This window comes from Haemorhous mexicanus, chromosome 2 (assembly GCF_027477595.1).
Source record: "Haemorhous mexicanus isolate bHaeMex1 chromosome 2, bHaeMex1.pri, whole genome shotgun sequence".
Classification (NCBI taxonomy): domain Eukaryota; kingdom Metazoa; phylum Chordata; class Aves; order Passeriformes; family Fringillidae; genus Haemorhous; species Haemorhous mexicanus.
Window position 1 is genome coordinate 40,064,724 of NC_082342.1, and position 27,631 is coordinate 40,092,354.

General features: G+C 38.6%; 1 protein-coding gene across 4 annotated transcripts; it reads left to right on the plus strand.

Moving 5' to 3' along the window:
* The first annotated feature begins 355 nt into the window (after nucleotides 1-355).
* LOC132323381 (putative N-acetylated-alpha-linked acidic dipeptidase) lies at nucleotides 356-25,952 on the plus strand. 4 transcript variants are annotated; one of them, XM_059838529.1, is made up of 19 exons: nucleotides 356-524; nucleotides 1,863-1,971; nucleotides 4,905-5,091; nucleotides 5,891-5,992; nucleotides 7,564-7,689; nucleotides 9,567-9,753; nucleotides 10,888-10,981; nucleotides 12,286-12,381; nucleotides 14,050-14,135; nucleotides 15,129-15,248; nucleotides 16,642-16,724; nucleotides 16,997-17,060; nucleotides 17,583-17,650; nucleotides 19,667-19,758; nucleotides 20,521-20,611; nucleotides 21,403-21,667; nucleotides 22,486-22,567; nucleotides 23,833-23,925; nucleotides 24,609-25,952. In XM_059838529.1, the coding sequence occupies exons 1-19, from the start codon at nucleotides 407-409 to the stop codon at nucleotides 24,796-24,798; spliced, it is 2,253 nt and encodes a 750-aa protein (XP_059694512.1). In that variant the 5' UTR covers nucleotides 356-406; the 3' UTR covers nucleotides 24,799-25,952. The 4 variants fall into 4 exon arrangements, 3 of the variants coding, with proteins under 3 accessions (XP_059694512.1, XP_059694513.1, XP_059694514.1); XR_009485333.1 differs by lacking the exon at nucleotides 24,609-25,952 and having other exon boundaries at nucleotides 21,403-21,513; XM_059838531.1 differs by lacking the exons at nucleotides 356-524; nucleotides 1,863-1,971 and adding an exon at nucleotides 5,634-5,769 and having other exon boundaries at nucleotides 4,956-5,091.
* The last annotated feature ends 1,679 nt before the right edge of the window (nucleotides 25,953-27,631 follow it).

A 27,631-nucleotide genomic window follows, 5' to 3' on the forward strand; every position in this document is an offset into this window, starting at 1 on the left:
AAAGAAAGTTTCTTTACCGAAAGGGTGATTAGAGTGGGCCCAAGAAGGTGGTGCAGTCACCATCCTTGGAGGTGTTAAAGGAAGGACTGGATGTGGCACTGGGTGCCATGGTCTTGTTGATGTGCTGGTGTTTGACCATAAGCTGGACTCGATGACCTCTGAGGTCTTTTCCAGCCTATTTGATTCTGTGGTTCTGTGGAACACGGGGCAGCAGGATACCGCAGGGGTCTGGCCGAGGGGAGGTGGGCAGCCCGGAGCTGCAGCCAGAGCCCGGGCACAGCGCACCCAGGGCCGGGCGTGCCGGCGGGAGGGCCTTACCGCGGTGGGGCGGGGCGGGGAGAGCGGGGCCCTCACGGCCCGGCTCCGGCGGGGCACTGCGGGCGGCGAGGCGGCCGGGCTGGCAGCCATGTGGACGTCGCTCGGTTCCCGCTCGGAGTCGGCCGGCCCCAGGGCAGCCAGCGGCCGCCTCTGGGCTGTCATCCTGGGAGCGGCGGCCGGCTTCTTCCTCCTCGGGTTCCTCATCGGTACAGTGCAGACTAACCCTCCTTCGCATCGGGGGCTCGTCCAGCCGGGCGACGTGGCTCGGAGCTGGGCCGAGGAAGGGCCGGGGTGAGGGGAGAAGCGGGCGGGTTTGCAGCGCCGGGGAGTTTGTGCCAAGGGTGGCCGAGGTGAGTCCGTGCTCGGCCGGCCGATGCCGCCCTCCGCGCCCCCCGCCCTGCACGGCGGGCAGGGGCAGTCACCGAGCCTCTCTGGGATATCCAGCTCCTCCGCAGGAGAAGGGCTTCTGTGCCTTTGGCTTGTTTTTCTATTTACTTTTTGTTCAATTAAATAGGAGTAAATTAGTGCTGTGGGCAAGAAAAAGGGGCGCTGGGTTTGTGAGGAGGGGACAAAAGACATACCCCTCGATCCTACTGCCTTGAAACGGCACCAGCCGCAGCCAGAGAGGCAGGAAGGTAAACATGGGGCTGGGCGGGCACGGACAGAGGGGGAGAAAGAGTCTCTCAGTGTCTCACCTGCTCCTCGTCCCAAGCAAACAGGACTGAGGGTTGCTACCGCAAGAGATTCCCCCTCCTTACCTTCCTTTTGGTTTCTCATATGAATCATGATGAGCTTACAGAAGGAAAGAAAACAAAGGAGCCACTTGTATTTTGGAATGCCATTTGGTATGTACTTGGCATTGTTGCCTTTGGGAAGCCCCGACTGAATTCCTCTCTCATGTGGAGCCTTTCACTGTGCCAGTAACCAGTGCCTCACTGGTGCCAACTTGTTACCCTCTTGAACCTACTGGTTCTGTCATTCACATGTAGCTGCTGCTGCACATGCACTGAATGTGTCCAGTCTGACTTAAAAACAGATGTCAGGAACACTTCTCTTTCTAGCCAGCTGTTCCTCTCATCACTTACTCTGGTAGTGCTTGCTCAGAAAGGGAAGGATTCCAGAAAGAAGTCAGACAGACCAGAGAGTGAGAAAGGAGTTACAAAGTGTGCCTGTGTTTCTGTGCATTTTTTGTAAAGCTGCTGCCTTATTATTGAGGTAACTATATGACCGACGTTCTGGTGCTCAAGGATGATAGATAAGTCTCCTTAGCATCTACAGGAAAATAACGGATGAATAAATGTAAGATAGTATTTTATATCACTCAACATCTACCTAGACAAATAAGTTCTCTTACCGTTTGTGGGACTAACACTGCCATCACTTTGCAGCCTCCATTAGGTTGTAGCTTCTTGTATGCGCTGAAATGAAAACAGTTCTGAAATGTAAAACAATGAAAATCTTGTGGTGACACCAAAGAGAAGTGGTGTGTGTCATGGGAATATTGCTCTGGTGTTTTTACTTTGGTATTTTCATGTGTTGTACAGGCTGGTTTGCAAAACCTACAGATAAGAAGACATCTCTGAGTACTCATGAGGACATGAGGACAGCATTTATGGCTGAAATGAAAGCGGAAAACATCAAGCAGTTTCTTTAGTAAGCAGTGTGTAGACTAATCAGTTCAGACAAGAAAAAAAAATCAAGTGGGAGGCAGCCCAGTGATCACAGAATCATAGAATTGGTTGGAAGGGACATTAAAGCTCCTCTGATTCTAAACACCTTCTACTAGACCGGGTTGCTCAGAGCTCTCTGTCCAACCTGGCCTTGAGCACTTGCAGGGATGGGGCATCCACAGCTTCTCTGGGCAACCTGTGTCAGTGCCTCATCACCCTCACAGTAAAGAATTACTTCCTAATATCCAATCTAAAGCTGACCTCTTTCAGTTTAAAGCCATTATCCCTTCTTACGTCACTACATGCCCTTGAAAACAGTCCCTCTCCAGCCTTCTTGTAAGCCCCCTTCAGATACTGGAAGATAGTCCTGCTAGAAGGTCTCAGAGCCTTCTCCAGTCTGAATGGTCCCAGCTCTCTCAGCCTTTCTTCTCAGTAGAGATGCTCCAGCCCTCTGATCATTTTCATGGCCTCCTCTGGGACTTGTTCCATAAGTCCTTGTCCTTCTTGTGTTGAGTCTCAGAGCTGAGCACAGCACTGCAGCTGGGGTCTCGTAAAGCAGAGCAGAGAGAATCACCTCTCTGACTTGTTGGTTGTGCTTCAGACAATTCGAAACAATGGAACATTACAATATCAATATTTTAAAATTTTTTAAATTTGATCTATCTAATAAATATTTCTATTTTAGTAACTTAGAAGGTTTAACTGCAAGTACTTGTACCTGATTTGTTTACAAATGGATTATTTTTCTCTTTAGAGAGTGTAATATTTGTTAAAATCTTATATTTATTCCAGTCAGTAATAGGCCACAAGTCAAAGTTTATTGATAGGAATTTACTTTCAGTGTAAAGGAAGATCATCAGCTATTGTAGGAATAATCAACAAATTTGGAATTGCCTCATACTCCCAGTCTGATTACATAGCATGGAGTTGTGCAGACTTAAATCACTAAAAGACTATTTTCAGTTTATAGGGTCGTAGCAATCCCACTGCTGCCATTTTAGGTGTATTTGCCATGAACTGTTGCAGATAAATTAGCTCAAAAGTATGGTCTCTACTACGTAGCAGTCACGTACTGCACTATAACAAACACGTTCAAAACCAAAGATTTAGGAGTTTTTAGAGTCTTAACCTGTGTTTTGCCTTTTGCAAAGTCAGCTTTGTTAAACAGTTCTGTGAAAGGACCTTCCTGCCCTTTAAACTCCCTGTCTCTGTGTAAGCAGAAAGCATTGCATCTCGTTTACTGTCGTGTGGCCAGTCTTGCAGTGAGATAGAGCAGATGCTTAGTCACTGCTCAGAACTAACAGTACAGGCAATCAGATGAGAAGAGAAAATGAAGAAAACCACAATGTTCAGATAAATGGGAGTGTATAATACAGGAAAATGTTACTGCATAAATTAACTTCTAATGAAAATGTGACACTTGAACACTTGTAACTTCTTTAGAAAACAAACATTCTCACTCAAAATAGCATGTAAGTGTGCTCTTGGTTCAGTATATGTCATCCAGCAGATGATACTGTCACTATAACAGTGACTTTTAGTACAGTATTAAGATTTTGGCATGATCAGAGGAATGGTTTTATCCAGCAGCATTTGGCTGCTAAGGATTTTGTCTAATTTGGAGAAAAGGAGGTTAAGGGGCAGCCTTATTGCTCCCTACAGCTTCCTAAGGAGAGGACATGGCAAAAGAGGTGCTCATTTTTTCTCCCTAGTATCCAGTGATAGGATGCATAGGAATAGTTCAAAGCTGCACCAGAGAAGGTTCAGACTGGACATGAGGAAGCATTTCTTTACCAAGAGGATGTTCAGACTTGAAACAGACATTCTGGAGAGGTAGTCAGTGATCCAAGCTTGTCAGTGTTTAAGAGACATTTGGACAGTGCCCTTAATAAAATGCTTTAACTTGGTCAGCCCTGAATTGGTCAGGCAGTGGGGCTAGATGATTGTTGTAGATCCCTTACAAGCAAACTTATTTCTATTCTATATGTATAGTTCTTTCAAAGTGGATTTCTTTGATGGTTTTGATCTTACTTTAACTCCAGAATTTAAGTTTTTTTCCTAATCTCGTACCCCTTCATAATCAAAGAAACAATTTCCTTCATTAACACCAGCTGGTGCCACACATGTTTCTTTGGCATGTTAATACCATGGTCATATGATAGAATGAGGACATCATGATCACAGCCTCATTCAACCGAGGTTTTTCAGCTGGCTTCACAACTGGGCTTTTACAATGGTCTGGACAATTGTTATTTTATTTATTTTTCCACACAATGGGCTGTTCATTATTTATGCTCTCTTTCACTATTTGTTATTCATGCTGGCATGACTTTTAAGTCACAAACTGTTGAGTTTTTCTGTTCCTTGTTTATACAGTAGTCAAAACTCACTCCCTTGTACTTGCCAACAAGACACACTAGGAGTGAACTTTTAAATAAACCAGTATTCATGCCAAAAATTAATTGAAATTGTGGGATTCAAGGAGGACATCTAGTGTAAGGACCAGAGTAATTATGCACGTTTCTAAACTGAATACAAAAAAATAATTGTACTCAGTTCTTTTATCACTTCACAATGATAAGGTCTTACTGTGCATAGGAGTGCATGGGCCTACTGTAGCCTAGAAGACAAGGAGTAAAGAAAGGATAAGACCCTATAGCTGGTGTCATTACACCATTCTTGCTAAACCATGCCACAAGCAAGATCTAAACACCTGTGCTAAATCAGGACAACCTGAAACCCTTCATCTCAGTTTATGTGTACAACATGACAATACATAGATGCAGAGAAGTCTTGGTCCTTATTTAGCCTGAGTATATCTGATCATCTCTATGAGGTGGATTTCCAGCTAAGCTAAGAGGAATTCTGATTATGACCTCCAGTGCCTGACCCTGCTTATTTCTCCTTTTTCTCTAGCAATTTTACACGGCTTCCTCACCTAGCAGGAACAAAGGAAAATATGCATCTGGCACAGCAAGTCCAAGCTGAGTGGAAGAAATTTGGTTTGGATTCAGTTCAGTTGGTTCATTATGATGTCTTGCTCTCTTACCCTGATGACACTAAGCCCAACTACATCTCAGTAATTGATGAGCATGGCATAGAGGTACATAAACAAGCAGTTTTTTCAACCAGGGAACAAAATCACTTTCATACACCTGGGAAGGCTGTGAGGAAAAACTGTGTTCACTTAATGGTATTGGGCCTGGTACAAAGCTCATGGAAATGAGGGATGCCAGTTTACTTTTATATTTTGCATCTTTGTTTCAGCGTTCAAAGTGAATTTCATAAGTGTTAGGAATACTAATATTTCCCCTGATTCATATAGCATCCTGACATATGGGTTAAAAAACAATTATTTAAGAGAATGACTTGATGTAATTCAATTGTTTGAAAATTGCTGTGTTGTTTAAAAAGAGGAAAGAAGCCCTGGTCAGCACCATTCTTTACATTGATTCATTATACAGTACTGATGATTCAGCTAAATTCAGTTTTTAGAAGATTAGAATTTAGGTCTCAAGATGTGCTATCACAGAGGGAATGTGTTCATTACATACTGGCTGAAGTGCACGTGGAAGCTTCAGGGATGAACAGAATGCAAGCATTTTTACCACTGTGATCTAACCTGTTCTTATCTGCTGTACCCAGACCACTTCAGGGAACCCTGTATTCATTTATGTAGGATTCTCTGTGAAGAGAGGAGATGGGATTTGTAAGTTCACACCTTGAGCATGCCTACTGAAGAGGATTCCCAGTGCCTGCTAAAATTTTGGCCACTTTTTAGGTAGAATTCTAAAACCAGAGTTCTTTAGATTGCAAATGCTTGTGAAATGTTCTTGTGAATAGAATGTATTTATTTTCTATATTGCCTTGTTTACCTTATTCCTTTTCTCTTTTCCTGTTAGGTTTTCAACACATCATTGTCTGAGCCTCCTCCTCCAGGATATGAGGCTGTTAGAGATGTGGTGCCACCCTACAGTGCCTTTTCAGCCCAAGGAGTGCCCGAGGTAAGATAGTAGAATGCTACATAGTAAAAGAAATAGAGGTAGAAACAGAAGTAGGAAAAGAAGCAGAGACAGAAATAGAAATAATAGAAATGGAAAAGATGGAATACCACAGTGTACTGTAGCATAGCAGAGAATATCAGAGAGCAATACAGAATAATTTGAAATTCCTTAGGCTTTAGTTCAAAACCCACCATATCACTAGTTGGAAAGGTGACCTAGCTCCGATGTTCTTGGGATTATTGTGATGACACAGCGTTCAAATTTAGCAGTCATATATATGTTTAATATTTTCCTCTAGTTTGAGTCAGAGCTGGATTTTATTTTTTCTTTTCCTTAATAAAAATTTATTACTATGGTAATAAATCTTTAATATCAGCTGCTGTAAACCTCCCCAGACATTTCTGTAACTATGTGCTGTTGTTTCCCATCTTGGTGAACAAATAGACTGTTACATTTACCTGACCAAATGAACAATCTCACTTTTCAAAATGCTGCTTGTCCAAGCCTCACGCTGACAGTTGTAGCTGCACAGTGTTGAGTGTGCCAAAAAAGCTTTTGCTGACATTTCTAGCTGGTGATAAAAGTGTTGCTGTGATCTGAATTTAACAGTAATCCTTCCTGTCTTGTTGTACAGATGATATCAGCTGATGGGCTTTTTTTGATAAAGCTGGCCTGTGTAACAGGAGTTTTCTGTTCTATGATCATTAGGGGTTTCAATTAATATTTTGTAAGATTAGAATTTCTTGGTGTTGTTCTCAATATCTTTCCTTTCTATATGTAGAATAATTTAGGTTGACAGAACCCTGGTCCAGGCTCTGCTTTAAAGTTCCATCTAGAAAGATGCTAATGCTTCTACTCACACATCTCAGTATTATATCAGTCATGTTCTTTGTGATGCTTGTTAATAAGCTGTTCAAATCCAGAAGACAAAAGGAATACTGTATTCATTTGCTTCAGACACTCAAAGAAAGCTGGAGAACCAGGCAGGTAATCTGTACCCTAGGACATAAGAGCTTTGTGTGTTCCAAGAATTGCAGTGGGAATTTTGGAACATAGTGTAAGATAAAATTAATAGGTTTTGACCTTTTATCATAACATATCACCCAAGAAAGATAGAATAACATCACTGTTTTGTTTGGTTTGATGAGATGTGAGAAATTATGAAAAGTTTAAAAAGCTTCATCTTCCTTCTTTAGGAAATTGTTTTATTTTAATTAAATATAAAACTTTGTTTCCAATGAAAACAATACCTGGAGACGAGACTGTCATTTCAAAATCTGATGCTTATTTTCACCTTATTATAACAGTTTGACAAGACCTCCAGGTTCTTATCTAGGGCTTTTAGCAGTAGCATTCTCCAGCGAGCTGTTGTCTGCATCTGTACTGCAAACAGCACAGGAAGGGAGCATGTATAAAGCTCTTCAGTGGGAATACTCAGTGAGGCCAAAGCTCTTCTGAGTTCTTCTGGCCAGGTATTTTATGTGAAAAGCCCTTATTATCTTACTAGATCACACACCCTTTTCAACCTGCTCTTTGACATAATTGTTTCAAATCCTGCCTCTTTCTCTCAGGGTGAGTTGGTGTATGTGAATTATGGCCGCACCGAGGACTTCTTTACATTAGAACGTGACATGGGAATTAACTGTACAGGAAAGATTGTTATTGCCAGATATGGGAAGATCTTCAGAGGAAATAAGGTAATCCCTGTGTATAAAAGCATTGCTGCCTTTCTCAGTGTTACTCTCACTTCAACTGTTCTGCCCTTCAGTGTTTTCAAGAGACTGAAACACTTCCCTAAGGTGTTCTGGAGATTTTAGAGCAATAGAGTTTCCATAGACCCGTGTTCAAAGATGATTCTTTAGTATTTCTAGGATAAAAGTAAATCAGTTGGAAAATGTTCCATATTTTAATATTCATTTACATTCTCTACATGATTCCAAAATATCATTAATAAAGTGTCATACACTCTAATTTTGAACTAGATTGTTCTTCCCTGTTGGTTCAATTGTTCTTTACCATGTGTATATTTTGTTTCTTTATAATGGTTTCTGTACACCAGAGAGAGTCTATAGCTATATGGAAGTTATTTTAAATTCTGTATTTGGTTATTCAATGTCTCTGTCATATAAATTTATTTTTAAACTATAGTTTTCACAGATTTCCAGGACCTAACAGGAAAGGACATAATCCTGTACATGCTTGAGGCATACTCTTAAGTTATTTTCTTAAAAGAGATGTAAGAAGACAGTCTTTTTTAAGAGTGTTCGGCTCTTGTTCAACAACTATTTTGACCCTAATTTGAGCAGGACTATAATTTCTATTTGTCAGTTACCTAAGGGTGTCAAGCACTGAATTCACTGGATGGCAGTTTTTATTATATTCTGTTGATTAATCTTGTGTGAAGCTTTTAAATAGATAACTCACTGGTTTACACACATATAATTTTCACCAGTGAGAAATGGTATATAACTCATATTGTGCGTCTGATAATTTTTTCACTAAATTGTTTATCACTCCTCAAGATACTATCTGAATGGAAAAGACTTAAAAATTGAAGGAGGTATTACTGTCTGTTAAAATGAAACACAAATATCTTAGAGTTACTAATATCTATAGAAGCAGTTTTCCTGTGGTTTGGAAATTATATGCCCTCCCCTCATTTACACAAAGGGATATCCTCAGTCTTACAGTATTATTTCTAATGACTGCTTCTATACTGAAGAATTTGGTAGCCTATATAAAATCTGGAGAACTGTACTGAAACTTCGTAGACTTCCTAATGGTGTGCAAAAATAGAGTAGAGGATAAAGGGAAGTACTGTATTTCCTTTAAAAAAAAAAATTGAAAAAAAAAGGCTATGATATTCCTGAGTTAAAATGCCCAAATTTGAAACTGTTGAGGATTAGTTGTCACTCTGTCACGATCCATCACTGTCATATCTAGTAGCAAACCAGATTGGGATGTCAGAATGATATATATTATGCAATAATAAAGTCACACAAGAACACTTTTAAAACAGCATGCAGGTCAGTCCTTCTGCCATAATGAGCCTAAAATGTGGGCTCCCTGGAGTTAGTGTTGTTCACAGCCAAAGGCAGTTTCAAGCTCTCCAATTATAATCTTCCAGTATAGACCAGACCCTGAGATGCATTCAGAGATCATTTAGGTAAATAAGGTAAGTTCAGGACTACCTGAAAGATACTGTTGCATTAATGTGATACAGTTTTTTCTGTTCATGCTGTGTACTTTCCAATAGTCAGGTGATTGTATTGACTGGATGGCAGAATGCAAACTCAGGTTATGTAGCAATACTGTGGAGGATGTTTCCCTTGTCACTGGTGTTATCTGCTAACTAAAAGTCAAAGCGAGAGCAAACCTTTTACTTTCGTATGAAACCTGATATCTGTATATATATGTTTCAGAAAATTATGAGACAGTTATGGGCCCTTGACTTATCCCAAGCACTGTAAAAGGAAAGGAGGAAAAAGCGCTGTAATTTATACTTTGTTTTGCCCCTTGAACTCTGGAGTCAAGCTATAAAGAATCAGATAGGGACTGGAGATGTGCTTTACAGGTGAAGAATGCTGAATTGGCAGGTGCCAAGGGAATTATTCTGTACTCTGACCCTGCTGACTACTGCGCACCTGGAGTAGATCCTTATCCAAACGGCTGGAACCTTCCAGGTGGAGGAGCCCAGCGTGGGAATGTATTAAACCTGAATGGAGCAGGGGATCCTCTGACTCCAGGTTATCCTGCAAAAGGTGAGTGACTCTAGAGAAGGCATTCTCTGAGGGTCTGGTACCAAGAAAGGGCAGAGGATGCTTTCTCCCTTGTAACAACAGACTTCCTTTCTTAGTCTTAGTTGCTAAAAGGCAGCTTTGGATTTCCATGCAGTAGGCCACTTTGTAAATGGCCCATGATAGAAAGTGAGAGGATATTAGGGGAGCCCTAGAGTACTGATCTATATTCATCACCTTCACCTTAGGCTTCTTCATCTGCTTGAGCTGTGCCTAAGCTGTTTCATTTAGCAACTAAACCAGATCATTTTGATGGAAACTAATTAAGAACTATTTATGCCAGCACTTGGGCCAGCATATCTGAGAGAGGCAGTCACCTCAAGAAAAGTAGTCTCTAAGTGATGGGCAGTGTTGCCTCTAGGCAGCAGAACTTGAGCTGGAAGGGGATACATGTTCAAAACAGCAGCATGGCAGAGCAGACCATGAAGAAAATTTCTGGTTCCTCATGCTAGAGTCTGTGATCACACAGATGAATCCCTGTCTCCCTCAATCACAAAGGGTTCCCATGAATATTGCACTAAGGAGGAAACTATTCTGTATATGCTTTTGTCCATGAAGATTAAGATTTGCAAAAAAAAAAATTATTTGTATTTGAGCTTTGTGAGAACAAAACCTAAGTTTTGTTTTGTACACAAAAACAGCAATCCAGTAGTCCAATGTATAAGATTTTATCTGCATCTCTTTACCAACTGGCAAAATTTTTTAGTTCCCAGCTGAATGTTCCAAGCATCACACTGTGGGCTCCTTCTTTGCTGTTGTTATTTATGTGTAGCTTAGTCTGAACTTCTTTCCCATGAAGAGAAATATTTCTATGTAAAGATATTTCAACCCAAAAAAAAAAGGTAAAAAAATGAACAAATAATTCTAAAATTTCCAGCCATCTTCATTTGCAAGACTGCAGACTATGGGAGAACTTTGATTAGTGTCTCTGAAAGCATGTTGGTAAAGCACAAAGAATTAAATTACTGGGAATATGTCAGCTCAGCTTCTGGGAAAGTGAAATGATTATTCCTGACTCCAGTGTTAAGACTGTGCTAAGAATTGTACAGCTTCTTTTTGAGACTTGTAAATATGAAAGTACCTGCCTTTTGCTTTCAGAATACACATACCGATTGGACAAAACCAGTGGTGTAGGTCTCCCAAAAATTCCAGTTCATCCTATTGGCTATCATGATGCAGAGACATTACTGCGGTAAGTGCATGGGAGAATTTTTAGCAGATTGTTTTTTGGAAGTTATGAGAGTATTTGAAAAGAGAGTAAAATGACTTTTGCACTCTGCTTCTCCTCTAGCTGTTGAAATAATATGTTTGTTTCTTATTAGGACCTCTGTAGGAGGTAAGTGTGGTATCTATTGTTACATACAAGGTATTTGCAGAGTTACCTGGAAATGGTCGTTGTAATATGGACTAATATGTCTCCAAGTCTTCTTTTCTTTTAAACTTTATAGTTATCACTGTTGTCAGGATAACTGCTCATAAAGATAAAGGGATAGGTTAAAAAACCTCTTTTATCCACTGCCAACTAATAGTGATAGAGTAGACTACTATGTAAAAATTTGATGTAGCCAGACATTTTTGTTCAATAAGTATTAAATAATACTAGAAATTTGTTTTAATAATTATGAATGAAACCTAAATCCTTTAAAAATACTGGGTCCTTGTTTTCACGTTTGTCTTGAGAAGTCATAGCATCTTGTTATTCCTTCTATTATATTTTTGTATAAACAATTTACTCAGGGCCTAAACACATGTTGAAGTTGTTCTGTGGACTGAAGTATGAATTTACAGTAAAAGACATGCTTTCATTTATAATAAATATTTTCAGCTTCCCAAGAACCAGAACATCCAGCATACTTTCTTTGTATCTCAAAAGTTCATGTCAAAAAATGAAACTCCTTCAAGGGAATAAATCTGGGTGACTGCGATCCTCTGAATTACTGCATTTCCAGTTGTGTTAAGAGGAAAAGCATGGCACTTCTGACAATGGAACAAGAAAGGGTGACTTGGACTGATAATGTTTCTCTGCTTTAGCCATCACACATCAACTGCCTGTGCTACAAGGTTAAACAGTGTGCAGGGACAGGCACAATAAAACTACTGCCTGTACTGTTAAGGAATGGCCCAATTTGCTATCTGCAAATTCAAATGCAAATGCAGTTCAAGGCAGTAGAATGTTCCAGGGACCATTTACAAGAGGCAGCTTATATGCAAAGCCTTTCAGCCAACACTTTCTTCCAGGGTAGCTGTTGGCCATTCCAAGCTGGTCTCTATGCCCAGGATTATTGTTCTATGTTAATTTAATAGTATTAGTGTAGCTAAAACTCCAGATTATTCTCCTGCCAAAGCTTGTAGTATAAGTTGTCTGAAACAAAGACCAACACTGGTTTACACTCATACACACTAGGACCTAGTGTAGTGTGATTTCTGGGTCCTCATTTGTTTGGTGCTGTTGTAAGAGCTCTGTAACTGATAATAATTTTTTTTTTTCCATAACAGTAATATGGGAGGACATGCACCACCTAATAGCTGGAAAGGAAATTTGAATGTATCTTACAACGTTGGTCCTGGTTTTACAGGAAATTATTCTTCAAGGTCAGTTTTGTTTCCTAAGGAGAGTGTTCTTGGGATCAGGGAAAAAAAAACAGGTAGAGCAATAGAGTTTGATCAAAGATAGAGTAGCTGGGTTTATTTACATCATTCCTTTGATTCTGGCTATTTCCTTGGCTGAAATGTGCTCAGTGCAAAGCTTTAGTACATTGTCTTGATTGGATGCATATGACCACCTTGCTTTAGTTTGCAGCTAGTCTTGAACCAGTTTCGTTTGAAAAGCATCTAGCCTTTGATAAACTATTTTTTGAGAGTTTTTTGGTTTGGTTTGGTTTGGGTTTTTTTCTGAGTACTTTTGTTTCCTTTTAAGTTCATGTGAGTCCAGCTTTTGGTCTTACCTTTTTACTTATATAAAGCAGTATTAAACTGCTTCTTATAAGCAGTTTTTCCACTCAGCTTTTCCAGAAAAAGAGGAGCTTAAACTCTGATGTCAATTTTATTGCTTCAGATTGTTTTTAACTGAATTAAGAATTAAAGTTTAGGACCAAAGTCTATGTGTTTTAATGTTGTCTGAGTACAATGTACTGACTTCATATTAACTATTTAACTTCATATAAAGTTCATACTTTATACGAACCCTTGGGGCTGAGTTGTTACACCTTCAGCTGTGGTACAGATAAGCAACTCTTCATGTTGTAGAAAAAATCTCTTGATGCAACTCGGGTTGTCTTATTTTCTGCTGCCTGAGATGCTGCAGTAGTATGGGCTGTGCTGGAATGTTCTTGTTTTGGCTAGAGTAGAGTTCATTTTCTTCACAGTGGCTGGTATGAGGCTGTTTTTCATTTCTCATGGACACAGGGTTGATAATACAGAAATGTTTTTGCTATTGCTGAGCAGTGCTTACACAGAGCCAAGGCCTTTTCTTTTGTGCTGCCACACTGGTGAGAGAGTGGGGGGTACATGGGAGGCTGGGAGAAGACACAGCCAGGGCAGGTGATCCCAGCTGACCAAAGAAATATTACAGATCATCTGACAGCATTCCCAGTACATAAAGGGGGGGTGAAGGAGGAAAGGGGAGGCATCTGGAGTTTGTTTTCCCAAGTCACCATTATTTGTGATGGGGCTCTGCTCTTTTGAAAGTAGTTTTGAACAGTTTTGCTCTGCTTGTTTCCATGGCTTTTGCTTAATGTAAAAAATTTACTTTATCTCAACCCATGAGTTTTCTACCTTTTACTCTCAAGATTCTCTCACTGCTGGTGGGGGAGTGAGTGAGTGGCTGTGTGGGGCTTGATTGCTGGCTGGGATGAAACTGTGACATGGAGTCAGTTCTGATTTGTACCAAACTGCAGAAAATTAGAACTATTTACCTTTTTAACATTAGATGATTTCAATTTTTCTTTCAGTATTTCAAATTAAAAAACTCACTGCTAGCAATAGGTCTTTGGAGTTCTGATCCCATTATCTGTATCAATCTTATTGACATCAGAAATATTATATAGCTGTCAAGGGCTAAATGCTGTTCTCATTTGTGCGAGTATGAATCCAGAAAAAAATACGCTGTAATATTTTCAGATTTACTTTGGTTTAATAGGAGATAAATTTAATCAAAATGCTTTTTTTGTCATTTATATTGTACACTGTTGAAAGGTGTCAAGATGTTTGATTATCTAATCTGGTGGATTTTCTCTTTGTGTTTTCTTCCTAATACACTAGAAAGGTGAAAATGCATGTTCATAGCAACAATGAAGTAAGAAGGATTTACAATGTGATTGGTACCCTCAGAGGCACAGTGGAACCAGGTAAAATCATGTGCCTTCAGCATAATCTGAGAGAGCAGTGACCTCTACATGTATTTCATGGTTACAAGGGGGAGATGAGGAATAGAGTTTTCTCTGAAATACGGTATTGCATGATCTTTGAAATGGTGTTTGCACTGGCTTTCATATGGTTCAGGGTATGTCAGCATTTTCACTGTAAATGCTGATTTTCAAGGGGGAGTCATAACCAAGATGGAAATATTTGTCTTCAAGCAAGTAACTTTGCAATTGAAAGAATATTTTGAAGTGGATATTCTACCCTAAGAAAGATGGGAATGGATTTTGCGTTTCATTGGAAGACACTATATCCACCATTACTGACTTTTTGTCTATCTTACAGTCTCTTGTAACCAGTGTGGTTTTATGATCTAAAAAAACCAGATATATAGACATTCCTAGAATGATGATAGCATCATTTATCTTCTGACTGCAGCACTTTCCTTTTGCCTAAAACACAACTATTAACCATATTATAGTAGCACAGAGACCTAGTCTGAATTTTATTTCAGTAATCATCCCTCTGTCATGATTTGGACAACCCTTTTTGTGATTGATTATATATATCCAGAGAAATACTGCATGAATTCACAATATTGTGAATTTCTGTGCTGTACAGATAAAACTAGTGGATCAGCTTCACCATGAAACACACTATTGTGAAGTATGGAAAAATGCTTCTATCTTTAGAGGAAACCTGTAGTATATTCAATAATAAAACTAACAACATGGAGTTTGAAGTTTTAAGTCTTTTGGGATCCAGTTACTGGGTTTGACAAATTCTTCAACACTGACTGAAAATACAGAAAAATGTCTTCAGAAATTTAAAGCACTTTTTTCCTTTCTATCATGTATATTATAAACTATTAATCTCTATTGCTTAATACATACATGGAAAATTAGAAATTACTTCAAGCTAACGTCTCTATGTCAGGAAAAAAAAATTCCTAAGGAAACCTCCAAAATTAATTTCTCTAGACAGATATGTCATCCTGGGAGGCCACCGTGACTCATGGGTATTTGGTGGCATTGATCCTAAGAGTGGGGCAGCTGTGGTTCACGAGATTGTGAGGAGCTTTGGAAAACTGAAAAAAGAAGGTAATGTAATAAAAGAATAAAGCATGTTAAGAGTAACTACTCCTAGCAGTTCCCATTAGTTTCTTTGATATTTAAACATATGCTTGAAATTAAAAATGTGTATCTCTGATGCAAGAGATGTTGAGTCAAGATGTTTATTCAAGACTGATGTCTTAAATAAACAGGCTGCTGTGCGCCTTGGTGTATGTGAAGTACTTCAGCTCAAAAGAAGGTACACCTAGAGAGGAACAAAACAAAATGGGGATGGTGAAATAAACACAACATTTAGGTACAATTGACTACTCTGTATTTGAGGTTGGTCAGACTGGATATGTCAGTGGTGTTATAATACTGACACAGTGGTGAACTCATAAAGGCTTCTTCAGGGCCACACTGAGAGCCTTCTCAGCACTTGACTGTGGCCTGGAGGCATATTCAAGAATAAGTGAAGGATGTCAGTGTAATGCTGAGAATGAGCTGTGCAAACATAGTAGGAGGTAATGGTTAAAAATACCTCATGCCTACTTGCATTAGAATAGGAACAAATGTCAACTGCACCAAGTTTCTGTTGCTGTCAGAGCAAATGCTGTTTCCCTATCTGACATCCCATGGAGAGAAGCTGTGACATAAATACTGTGCTAGAGAAGTGTTCTTTGCCTGCCTATATTACACATTAAACCTATTGACATTTAGTTTTATTTCCATTTCTTCCCAGTAACTGAATATCAGGGGAAGCTGTCTCCGGAATGCAAATGGGAAAAAAAAATTAATTTAAAAAAAAAGGAGTAAAAGATGAAAACGTTCCAGTAGCTTCAAAGGAAACTTTGGGCTGAGGTACAGCGTCAGGACAATACAGCCTGTTCTATTTGGCCTGTGTTTAAATTGAATTGAGGACTTCAAGTGAAAGATTCTTATTTTGAAAGTGATCTGTCAAAGTTATAAGGAGTTGCTTAGGTTTTGAAATCTGGCATTTGAAAGACAGGTCAAAGAAGTTCTGTAATAGATATGAAAATATGTCACTTTTCTGTCAGAGTAAACACTGATATACAATGTATACTAGACTGAACAGAGCAAGAGGATTAGAAAAGCTTTTTTTCAAGAATTTGTGCACAGCACATTATTTTTCCTTAATCAGAGTTTTAGATTCTAGAAAATTTTCTTGCATTTAAAGGTGAGAGATGAAATAAGATATTTGGCTCAATATTGAAGTAGAGGAGAGATTGCTACAATAGCAAATCATTATTAGATAAGGTTACTGAAGTTGGTGTTAAAGTTCCTTATGTTCCTTAAAGTTCTCTTTCCCCACAGATCATGGTAAACAATCCGGCCCCCAAAAATGCCATATATTTTCACATCAGTCATGTAATAAGCAGCCTTTATTTTTGTAATAAGTTTTCATTGTCTTTCGTTTCAGGATGGAGACCAAGGAGAACAGTGATATTTGCAAGCTGGGATGCAGAGGAATTTGGCTTGTTAGGATCAACAGAGTGGGCTGAGGTAAACAAAGAGTGTTCAAAAAGAGATTTGCATGGTAGCTGCTCTTTGAGAAATCTGCACTAGAAAGAAGCACTTCTTCCCTCCCCCCCTCTTTTCCTTACACAATCTCTCTCTCTCCCTTGAGTTTCCTTTTGAACTACCAAGAATCTCTAGCTCCTTTCACATTATGATAACCTTCTATGAAATAGCTGTTTCTTTTGTGAATGGGAAGATAGTTCTGAGGGACAAAAAGTTTATCAGCATTTTCTTCCTTCTTTTTTTCTTTCTCTTAGGAAAATGCCAAAGTATTGCAAGCACGGGGAGTGGCTTATATCAATGCAGATTCTTCTGTTGAAGGTACATGGATATTACTTGTGTTTTACAAGAATAGTGATGGTATGACTGGGAGAGATTTTGTCTTGGAGATCCATGAGACCTTCAGTGTGATAATTTTTGTTGCATTAATTCAGAAATTAATATGTGGAGAAACTGTGGCTTAGAATCATAAAGTATCCTTCAGATATTGATGTTATTTCAGGGAAGAAGTCCTTTACAGTAGTGACCCACTGTTTGGGAGGTCATAAGAGAAACAAGAAGTGTTGTGCCCTTCGTTCTATGGCAACTCTTTAGAGTCAGCTTCTTCTCTTATAATGTGCATAATAATCATGGGGACATAAGAGAAGCTTTTAAGATTTGCTTCAAGAGCTGGGCTCTAATTCGACCTAACCAATAAAATGCACCAGGAAGATCACAGAAAGACTCTTCTCAGCTTGCTCCTTAAAAAGAGTGTAGCTTCCTACTCTCTTTCCTAATAAATAACGGCATGAAATTTCAGCTTAGGGAACTTCCTTCTTCAAATAGTTTTTCATGTTTTTTCAGGAAACTACACACTGCGAGTGGATTGCACACCACTGATGTACAGCCTGGTTTACAGTCTGACTAAAAAGGTAATATAATTTGAAATTTTTAGCTGGTATGTTCAGTCACTTACTTGATGGGGCTCTGGCTGTAAATATATGGTGTCATATCTTTCTTTTCTGATTGCAGTACCCTTTCTAGGTCAATAGCTAAGGAACTGGAGTTTTTTTCCCAGGATAGATAAGGGGATTCTAAGCTTATACCATTAAATTAGTAATTATTTGGGATTAGGGGGTTTTTCTGCTCCTCCTGTGAAAGTATTCTTTCTAAGAACAAAAGCATAAAAGCATGCTGTGAACCAGCGGACAGAAACAAGCATATACCTGGCTGCACAAATCAACTGCTAGAATGCCCATGGGTAGTAGGAGATTTTGGCTCCCTTTAGGCAGGGGAAGAAATTGGGGTGGCTACCATGTTGTTTTTTGTGTGATGTTTGGTCAATGTCCTCAGCTTCTGTGTACACTGTTAGTTATTCTTTGTCTCTGACCATGATGCTGTCACACATTTGTGTGGCCCAAAAAATTGAGAGAGAGGGGCCTTTCTCAGAAAATAAATAGCCACACCATCTTAAATGTAAGATGTTCCTTGCTTTGGCAGTGGGTCTTAGAGGCTGCCATTTTATTTCTGGTTTTTTTTTTTTTCTTTTTAACTTTATTATTCAGTGAACATTTAATTAGTTTTTGTATATATTTTAGATGCTGATGTGATATACATTCAACTACTGTGTGTATTTTGTGAATTTACTTTATCTGCCTTTATCTGCTTTATGTATTCAGTCATTTGATAATTTATTATCTCTTGGAAGCTGGCATTAGACTGGTGCAAAAGTAAAGGAAAAGTAGTAAATCAGTTTAATAATCTTTTGTCAATTAAAAGAGAGCAAATAAAATGTAGCTCTGTTAAATGTGGGTACCCAGATAAAGAGACTTCTGTCCTGAAGTCAAGAAGAGTTGGTCACCTTCAGTTCCCATGGTAACCTGTGCTAAGTGAAGGTGTTCAGGACTGTCAGGAAATCAGGTCAGCAGAGTCTCAGTTTGGACACCAAGAGCCATCATTAAAATCTTGACCTAAATACCAGTAAAATTTCTTGTGTAACGCTTCCTCGAGTTGGGAAGCAAAGGCTGATGAATGCATGTAACCACAGCTTGTTGGTAGCTGATGCCTGAAGAGAATGCTGATGAGGAAGCATGTCCCATGTGATCCCATCCATAGTTAATCTCTGGTAAAAAGTTTTCATGCTGATAGTTCTGTTCTATGGGGAATTTTCTTCACAGACAAAACCCTAAATAAATTAGTTTTAATTTGATTCCTATGGTGGAGTAATTCTTACATAAAAGATAGATTAAGAATAGAATATATATACATATAAAATATATATTATATAATATATAAATTAACAGATTCAAATCATAAAACCTCAGCAGTCCATCAATATAAAGGAAAGATGAAGAAACCTCCACAGTGTTTAAGCTGCTCAGTTACCTGCAAATTAGTCAGTAGTAGGGATGAACTTTAGAATGATTGTGATTTGTATACCTCTCTAGCAGCTATGATGACATAAACACCAGGTACTGTGCACTTTGCCCTTCTAAGGTTTCTTCTGCATCCATAAATGTATTTTTTGTGAACTGAAACAAGGTAGAAATAGTTTTAAATTAAACTAAGAAGAAATTGAATTTTTCTGCCAAAGTAAAGCAAAATATTTTGGTTTTGTGAGGGATTTCTCTTATGAATATTTAAATTAAATGGCTGAAAATCTCATGAAGAAATATCATAATTAAAACATTGACTTGAAAAGTTTTGCTTTCTTTGTGGTAAATTTAGATGGTTTTCTTGATCTAAATTTACCTATTTTTTAGCAAATAAACTATTATTCTGGAAAATGTTACGCATTTGAAGTGTTAAAATGGAAATGCAGAAAGGTTGAGGGACTTAAGATGACACACTCATAACCCTAAGCCATAGGCTTGATGTGATGACAGGTTGTTGACTTGTTGTTTGGTAACATTTAACATTTAAAATTGTACCCTCTGTCTTTTTTCTAGATACCAAGTCCTGATGAGGGGTTTGAAGGAAAATCTCTTTATGAGAGCTGGTATAAAAAAAATCCATCAAGTGAATATAAAGATGTCCCCAGGTCAGTGGCAAAAGAAAATTAATTACATACCAACCATTACATTACAAACCCAAACTTGTAGAGTGTGGGTTTTAAAGAAATACTCATGAAAAGCTGAGTCCTGAAGAGAAATGATGTGATTCTCAGCTGATATAAATTCCAGAGTTGTAATGATTGCAGCTGATACACTACTGTACAGCAGGTTTGTGAACCTGTCTTTGTAGATGGGCAATACATTAAAAGTGTTCTTTTAGTTTATAGAGGTTTAGACAAATAAGGGTAGTATGCACAAGCCAGTGGCAATTACACAAGATGTTAACTCAACAGCTTTCCTTTGGATTTTTTTCCAGTCTTCTGGAAGCCTCTGAGTTTGGGTGGCTGGGGAGCACACCAGGCAGGATTTTACAACATTGTCCTACCAGGGGGTTTCTACAGGATCTCAAAAGCTGATTTTATTCCATGAAGCCATGCTTCATGTACTACTGTGATTTCTCTGAGTTGAGAGCTTGGGATAGTGGAAGTTCATTGGAAGGGGGAAGGTTACTGGTTCTTGTCAGTAAAAAGGGTGACTTCGATCCTCAGAAAATACAATTGATGAGGTGCAGGTAATTCAGGGGTCCAAGGCAGTTCATGGTGTGTTGACAGAGAGCACACTGGGCAAAGACTTTGTGGTGAGTGGTGACTGACTGCTGAATAAATAACTGCCATGGTATACTTGGAAGCAAACTAAAATTATACCTTAAGTATTGTCACTCAAGACATTTCCCTCTTTCTTGTTTAAAGAATAAATAAACTGGGTTCTGGCAATGACTTTGAAGCATTTTTTCAACGTCTTGGCATTGCTTCAGGCAGAGCACGTTACAGTAAGAATTGGGTAAGTCTGTGTCTTTGTAGTTTGGTCACCCTTGTTACTGCCTGAATAACTTCACGTGAAAGGAGCCATTTAGACTTCCAGCTTTTTAGGATAGGACAGTTCAGTCTGTCAGAGTGGTGTCTAATTACTACAACTGTATGTGCTACCTCAACACAAATATGTAATAAATAAGAATGATCAACTTGTCACTTAGACGAAAGGACTTTTGCTCAGGGTAATTGGATGTGCTCAAAATTACCTGTGGCTGATGAGAGCTTCTGAGTAGCTTATGGTGAGTTTTGAATTATTTTTAACACTTTATGAAGCTTTGAATTCAAAATGGTTTGTGTTTTATTGAGAATATGGGTTGGACTCTGGAGTATAGTGTGAGAGAAGATTATCTGAGAAATGTTCAAGGAGCAAGCTATTCAATGTGGTCATTTCCTCTGAAAAGGAAGGAATATCCAATGACACAAACAAATGATTATTGAATCCAAGCAAGAGAAGAAATCCAATCTCACCTGGGTTTAGCCAACTGAAAGTTATGTGTCTGTGCTTAGGTACCTTCTTTGGGCTGTGTACATGGTCAGCAGAGAGAGATTTCTCTGTATAGGTTCATCTCTGTATAGGTTAATGACTAAAAGAGCTACTACTGACCAGTTCTTCTCCTTAGACTATCTACAGTGGCTACATAGAATTAGTATGACCTGAACACTTAAACTTGACCGTGCCTTGAATCCCACAGCAAAGCCACACTGAAATAGACATAGCTGAATAATGCTTTTGTTTTGGCTTGGTTTTCTTTGTTTCAGAACGTGGAAAAATACAGCAGCTATCCAGTTTATCACAGTGTCTATGAAACCTATGAAATTGTGGAACAGTTTTATGATCCCACCTTCAAGAATCATCTGACAGTAGCTCAGGTACGGGGAGGGCTGGTGTTCGAATTGGCCAACTCTGTTGTGCTTCCCTTTGACTGTAGAGATTATGCATCAGCTGTGAGCAACTATGCTCACATCATCTATAATTTGTCAAGGAATCATGAAGAGGACCTGGCAACATACAATGTATCCTTTGGTACGTACAGTCTTTCTTTACATTCCTCCTCTGTTAATGTTAACAGTGCCTTATATTAATGGATGTCTTAGTCATGACCTGGTATTTACCTTGTCCTGTATGAACAGTAAATAAAACAAGAGCAGTGCCCTCCATTAATTTAAAATGGGAATATTTTGTCACTAGCATGCCTGTGTGGGGACTATGCCACTGCCAGATAGAGCTGACACTTACAGTTGCATGTGCTTTGACCTGGGTATGATTCGGTATTGACAATAATGTATCATTGTCATGTTTCCTTAAAAAAAAAAATCACACTGTTTTGCAGCTTATTGTGTTGGATAATTCTGCACCTGAGAAACTTTTTTTAAATTAGCAATATTATAGAATATTCAGTTTAGTATTTTAGTATTTCTAATGGCCAATGTCAGGTACACGTGCGTGTGTGTACACACACACAAACATTCTCAGTCTTTCTCAAAACTCTGTCTGGAGGGACATAACGGTAAAACACAGGTTGCTGGGATTTATAAAATCTCAGACCTACTTGAACAGTCTGATTCTGGTTCCATGATCCAGTTTTTGATATTTCTTTACATTCTTCAGGCAGCAAATGCTAAACAATATTCACAACAATACTTAACTGCTATTGTTTCTAGGAGAGGTTTTCACGCAGAATTACATACTTTTTAATGTAGGAATATGGAATCATCTTCCTTCAGTGAGACTTTTAATAATTCATTATCACAGTGGAAGATAAATCTTTAATTGAAGAATTTGATTTGTTAAATGATATCTTCAGAATCTGAAGTTAAATACTTTTCTCCTGCTCCCTCCAGATGCTCTGTTTTCAGCTGTGAAGAATTTTACAGAAGTTGCTGCTAGCTTTCATGAGAGACTGCAACAAATTAATCTCAATAAGTAAGTTCAACTCTTTTTTTCTTCCTGTCAAATGCTCCATGTAGTCCTCTGAGCTCAAGAGGACTTAGTCTTCATTTGCTGCCACTTAATGGAAAAAAAGAAATAAACAAGGTGTATTTGTGGCATGCTTTATGATGAACTTTCAAGAAATTCTATGCACCACCTATGCCAAAAGGCCTAGTTTGCACTTGACTTAATTCTTAATTTATTCTTTTTAGGCCATGCCCAGGATGACAAGCCAAACTTCCTTATGTATATACATATATGTATGTTCCATTTCTTGGGAAGAATCTAATTTAGCCATATGCTTATCCTTATGGAACACTGAGAATAAAAGCCATCTTTTTAATGGCAGCAACTTTCAGATAAAGGAGTTAACAGTAATCTCATATGCAAAAGATGACATTTATGACATATGACATGTATGTGACATTTTCAAAATGGCTTTATTGATGGATGGCCTAAATCTATTCTTTATCTCAACCAACCAGTTTCAGTTTCTGTTTACACTACTGTAAACTTGAAAAAAACTCCTTAATGATAGTAGAGTTACTCCAGTTTTACTGTGATATAAATTTTAACATTTTTTATTGGTGAATGCCCTTGAAGGTCTGCAAGTTACTTTGGATGTAAACCACCAAGCCCACATATATCCTGTAAAACCTTGTCACAGTTCTTTTATTTATTAAGCATCAATAGTATGTGCAGGGCTATTAAAAGCACACAGACACAGATGGTCTCTGCTCCAGGGAATTTAAAATCTACCATCAGAAATACACAATTCTCAGAAGGCTTAAAAGAGGATTTTAACATCACAGAGTTCCTTTTTCTGATATGTTGTGATTTTACATAAAAACAAATGGAATTTTATTGAAGTAATTTGTGGCTGGTTGGCTTTCTGGAAAAGAGGGTCCTTAGAAAACTGTTGTACAAAAGAAGAAAATAGTCTAAGCATCCTCATTGAAAGGAAATAAAGGAATGAGAGAAATAAGAGAGAAAACATCCGAAACACTGTGTTTTGATGCTATCACTTGGACTTTAAAAACAGCTTTAGGAGACTTTCCAGTTATGAACCAGACTCACAGAGTCTACATAATTTGGTTATGCAGGTTAGCTGATAGCATGGGCTATCTTTTGTGGCCTACACCTAAACTTCAACATCCCAGATCTACTGTCCTTTATAAATCCGGATGTGTATGCTGGGATAAGAGTAGGTCAAATACACTGCTAACATATTCAACATATTCCCTTTTTTTTTTCTTTAGTCTGCTTGCTGTCAGATCACTAAATGATCAGCTAATGTTTCTAGAAAGGGCTTTCATCGACCCTCTTGGATTACCTGGCAGGCCATTCTATAGGTGAGAAAGGTTTACTTTTCACTTTCCTCATGGATTACGCTATGAAAATTCCTTTAAGATTTACAAGTCTCTCAGTGGAGTTATGATGATTTTATTCAACACAGCAAAAGTACATGAGACAGGAGGAATAAGATAAAAAAGGGAAATGACATTGGGAAAAACTTCAGTGTGATACACTGTACTGAATGAGGAAGATTCTTGTTGGAAGCCTATTCAGATAATTTCTCTTGGTTTGATTTTACTTCTAAACAGATGTAAAAGTTTAGCCCTGGAGTAATTTTAAATAATTTTAATTGTAGGAAATTCAGGAAGTTGTTCTTATTATTTGACAGTGAAATAGTATATAATTGAAGAACCTACAATTTGATCAATTTTAAGAGCACAGCCATGCAAGCAAGTGTAGTGTGGAGGGCAGTACTGAAACAGCAGGGAAGGAAATCAGTGGTCCTCTCATCCAGGTAAAGAAGTAAATCTTATTTAAGAGGCAGTAAATCAAGTTTAGTTTTATAATGTAGCTTATGTTATTTTCTTTCTTCATGGACTTTAGCTACAATTGCTGCAATAATCTTATTTATTTACATCTTCAGTGTCAAGTGTTTACAGCTGGTTTATAAAATGTAAAATAGTATGTTTTATTTTCCTAACACATAATACTGTTATTTTTTCCCTCAACATCCCTACAGACATATTATCTTTGCTCCAAGCAGCCACAACAAATATGCAGGAGAATCCTTCCCAGGAATCTATGATGCCATGTTTGATATTGAAAGCAAAACTGATCAGCATGAAGCCTGGGAAGAAGTGAAGAGGCAGATTTCCATTGCAGCTTTCACTGTGCAGGCAGCAGCAGACACACTGAAAGAAGTAGCATAAATATGAACAATATAGTCATCAGTGAAGACTAAATGTGGCAGTTTGCAGAAGCCTTAAAAATGGAGCATTTGAAAACACTAGGACAATTATGACAAAGAACAAAAAATCAAAAAAATCTTGGTCTTTGCAAATAATATACCCAAGTTTAATGCATTTAGTAATGTTAACAAGGTAATGTACTCCATTCTGGGAGGTCAGGATTTAGATGTCTTCTGAATTGAGACTCATAATTTCAGGTTTTCTTCCAGCTTTGTATTTTAAGAATATCTAACCACTGGATTTATTTTCTGAGTTTTGAATTTTTCTAGCTTGATTAATATAGCGGTCTCCATAGTTCTTCCAGAAAACAGAATTAATTTAGTGTTTCTATCAGTTAATAATTTTGTTGTTGCCTTTTTGGTATTTACCCTGGGATTGCATAATTATACCTTAAAGACCTCTCAGCCCTCCTTTTCCACAAAGATTGAGATGGACGTGGAGATGGGAAAACTGTCACATACCATGTGCAGGATCTATAATAATCATAACAAGTTTTGGGCAGCCAGCCCAGAATACTCATCCATGACATTCTTTTCCTCACATGCTGAACCTTGCAGCTGTTTGCAAATAAATTTAAGCAAGAAGATTTTAGTCACTTGAATAAAAACAAGGCAATACATCTTGTCAGACATATAGTCATCTCACAAAATGTCTTTCAAGATGAAGACCCCATTGTTATCCTTTTAACTAAAATCTACCCTTGCTATGCCTTGTCTCTGTAGAGGTGTTTTTAATATGAAGACAGAATCAAAGAAAACTCATGTCCTTAGTTTGAAAGGATACTAAATTATTAGCATTTTGTAGAAGCTGTATATCTGATTATCATGTGCTACTTACTCTTATGACAGACCATGGGGCAACCAAGATCAGACAGAGAAGACTCAGAAAATCAGATCCCTTCATCTCAAATTTTGCCACTGGACTTTTACTGACCTCTTATACAGCTAATATTTTGTGTGATTTCATGTGTCATGTTTCCTGAGATCTCTACCATTTCTTAAACTACTGTGCTGTGATCCAATGGTTTTCAGTACTATGGCATATTGTTTTCTTTTCCATGAGGTTTCATTTAATCATAAATATTTCTGCAATTCACATTAAAACCTGTTAGACAAGTTACTGTAATTAAGTCATTATTTTGCTTAACTGTTGGTCTTTCTGATAAAATAATCTAATTTATCAGATAATAGGAATTGCTCTTATACCCATAGTTATTACCCAGTTATTTTCACTTTTTTTTATGAAACTGATTGGAATAAAATGATGGAGATGTCTTCCTGCAAATCAGTGCTGATGGGAGACATTGTTGACTCAGTTTTGTCACTTCTGGCTGCTCCACTGCCCCTCTTTTATCAGTGGAGAATTCATTATGACTATCTATAATCCACCTCTGAAGAAAATTAGCCAGGTTAGTTTAGTTATCTTACCCTAGATGATTTTGTCTGCAGCAATCAGGACAATGATAAGCCAAATCCACCATGCAGAGAGGGACAGCAATAAACAGCTCCAGTTGACCAGGTGGATGCAGTAACAGTATTTTTCTATTGCTGAGGAGGATGAAGTGAAGGGCCAAACTCCAAAATTATGGAGATCTTTCTCTATGTTACCTGTTTGCTGCTTCAGCAACTTTTTCTTTCAGTCCAGAAGACATAATTTTTTAATCTTTGGCTGTAGCATTATTTCATTTAAGTTTAATTAGGGCCCTTTTTAGAAAGAGCAGATAATATACAATGTCCTGGCCCAGGACCACACAAAACACAGAAGTAGTTACAATCTTAAACTACAGCAACATCCATAAAAAAAGAATCTGTTGCCTATTTCCTAATCACTGCAGGGAACAGGATACAGGAAAAGAAATTTTCTCTTTCCTAATGACTACAAGCTGGAGACATAGGCTTGTGTAAGCCTCACGAAGTTCAACAGGGACAAGTGCCAGGTGCTGCCTCTGGGTCAGGGAAATTCCAAGCACAAATCCAGGCTGGGCAGAGAATGGATGGAGACTAGCCCTAAGGAGAAAGACTTGGAGGTGTTTGTGGATGAGAAGCTCATTGTGACCTGGCAAAATGCACTTGTGGTCCAGAAAGCCAGCTGCATCCTGGGCCTTCACCAAGAGAAGTGTGGCCATCAGATTGAGGGAGTGGATTCTGGGCTGCTTTTGTGTGGCCCCACCTGCAGTGCTGTGTCCAGCTCTGGGGCCCCAGTGTAAGGAATCTAGAGAAGAACCATTAAATCACAGGCATGGAGCACCTCTGCTGTGGAGACAGGCTGAGAGAGCTAGGGCTGTTCAGCATGGAGAAAAGAAAGCTTCTCACAGCACCTTCCAGTACCTAAAGGACCTAAAGAAGGCCGGAGGGGGACTTTTTATTAAGGACATGTGCGACAGGGCAAGGAGGAATGGCCTTAAGGTGAAGTGCACAGTCCTTTATTCTCTTGGCCTCACTGGGTACATTCTTTGTGGAAGAAAGGGTCAAAGTTAGCAAGCTGCGCTTGTCAGCTGCCAGCAATGTAAACTTTTATTTGGAATCTGATAATGGTCTCCTGAAGCTCAAGATAAGACTCAGACTCAAAGAATCAACATCTACTACCGTTGTAATCTCATAGAAAGACTGCAGAGGCCGTGAGAGAGTTCAGGGGACTGTGCAACTGGCAGAGTCAGAAGGAAACTACTGATTTGAAGTTGCAGTTAAACATTCCCCTGTTGCCATTTTTCCTGCCAGAGCTGTCTTTCCCACAGATCAGGGTCCCTTGATCTCTCAAGCCACAAGTTCAACCTTTAGCCCAGCAGTAGGTCAAA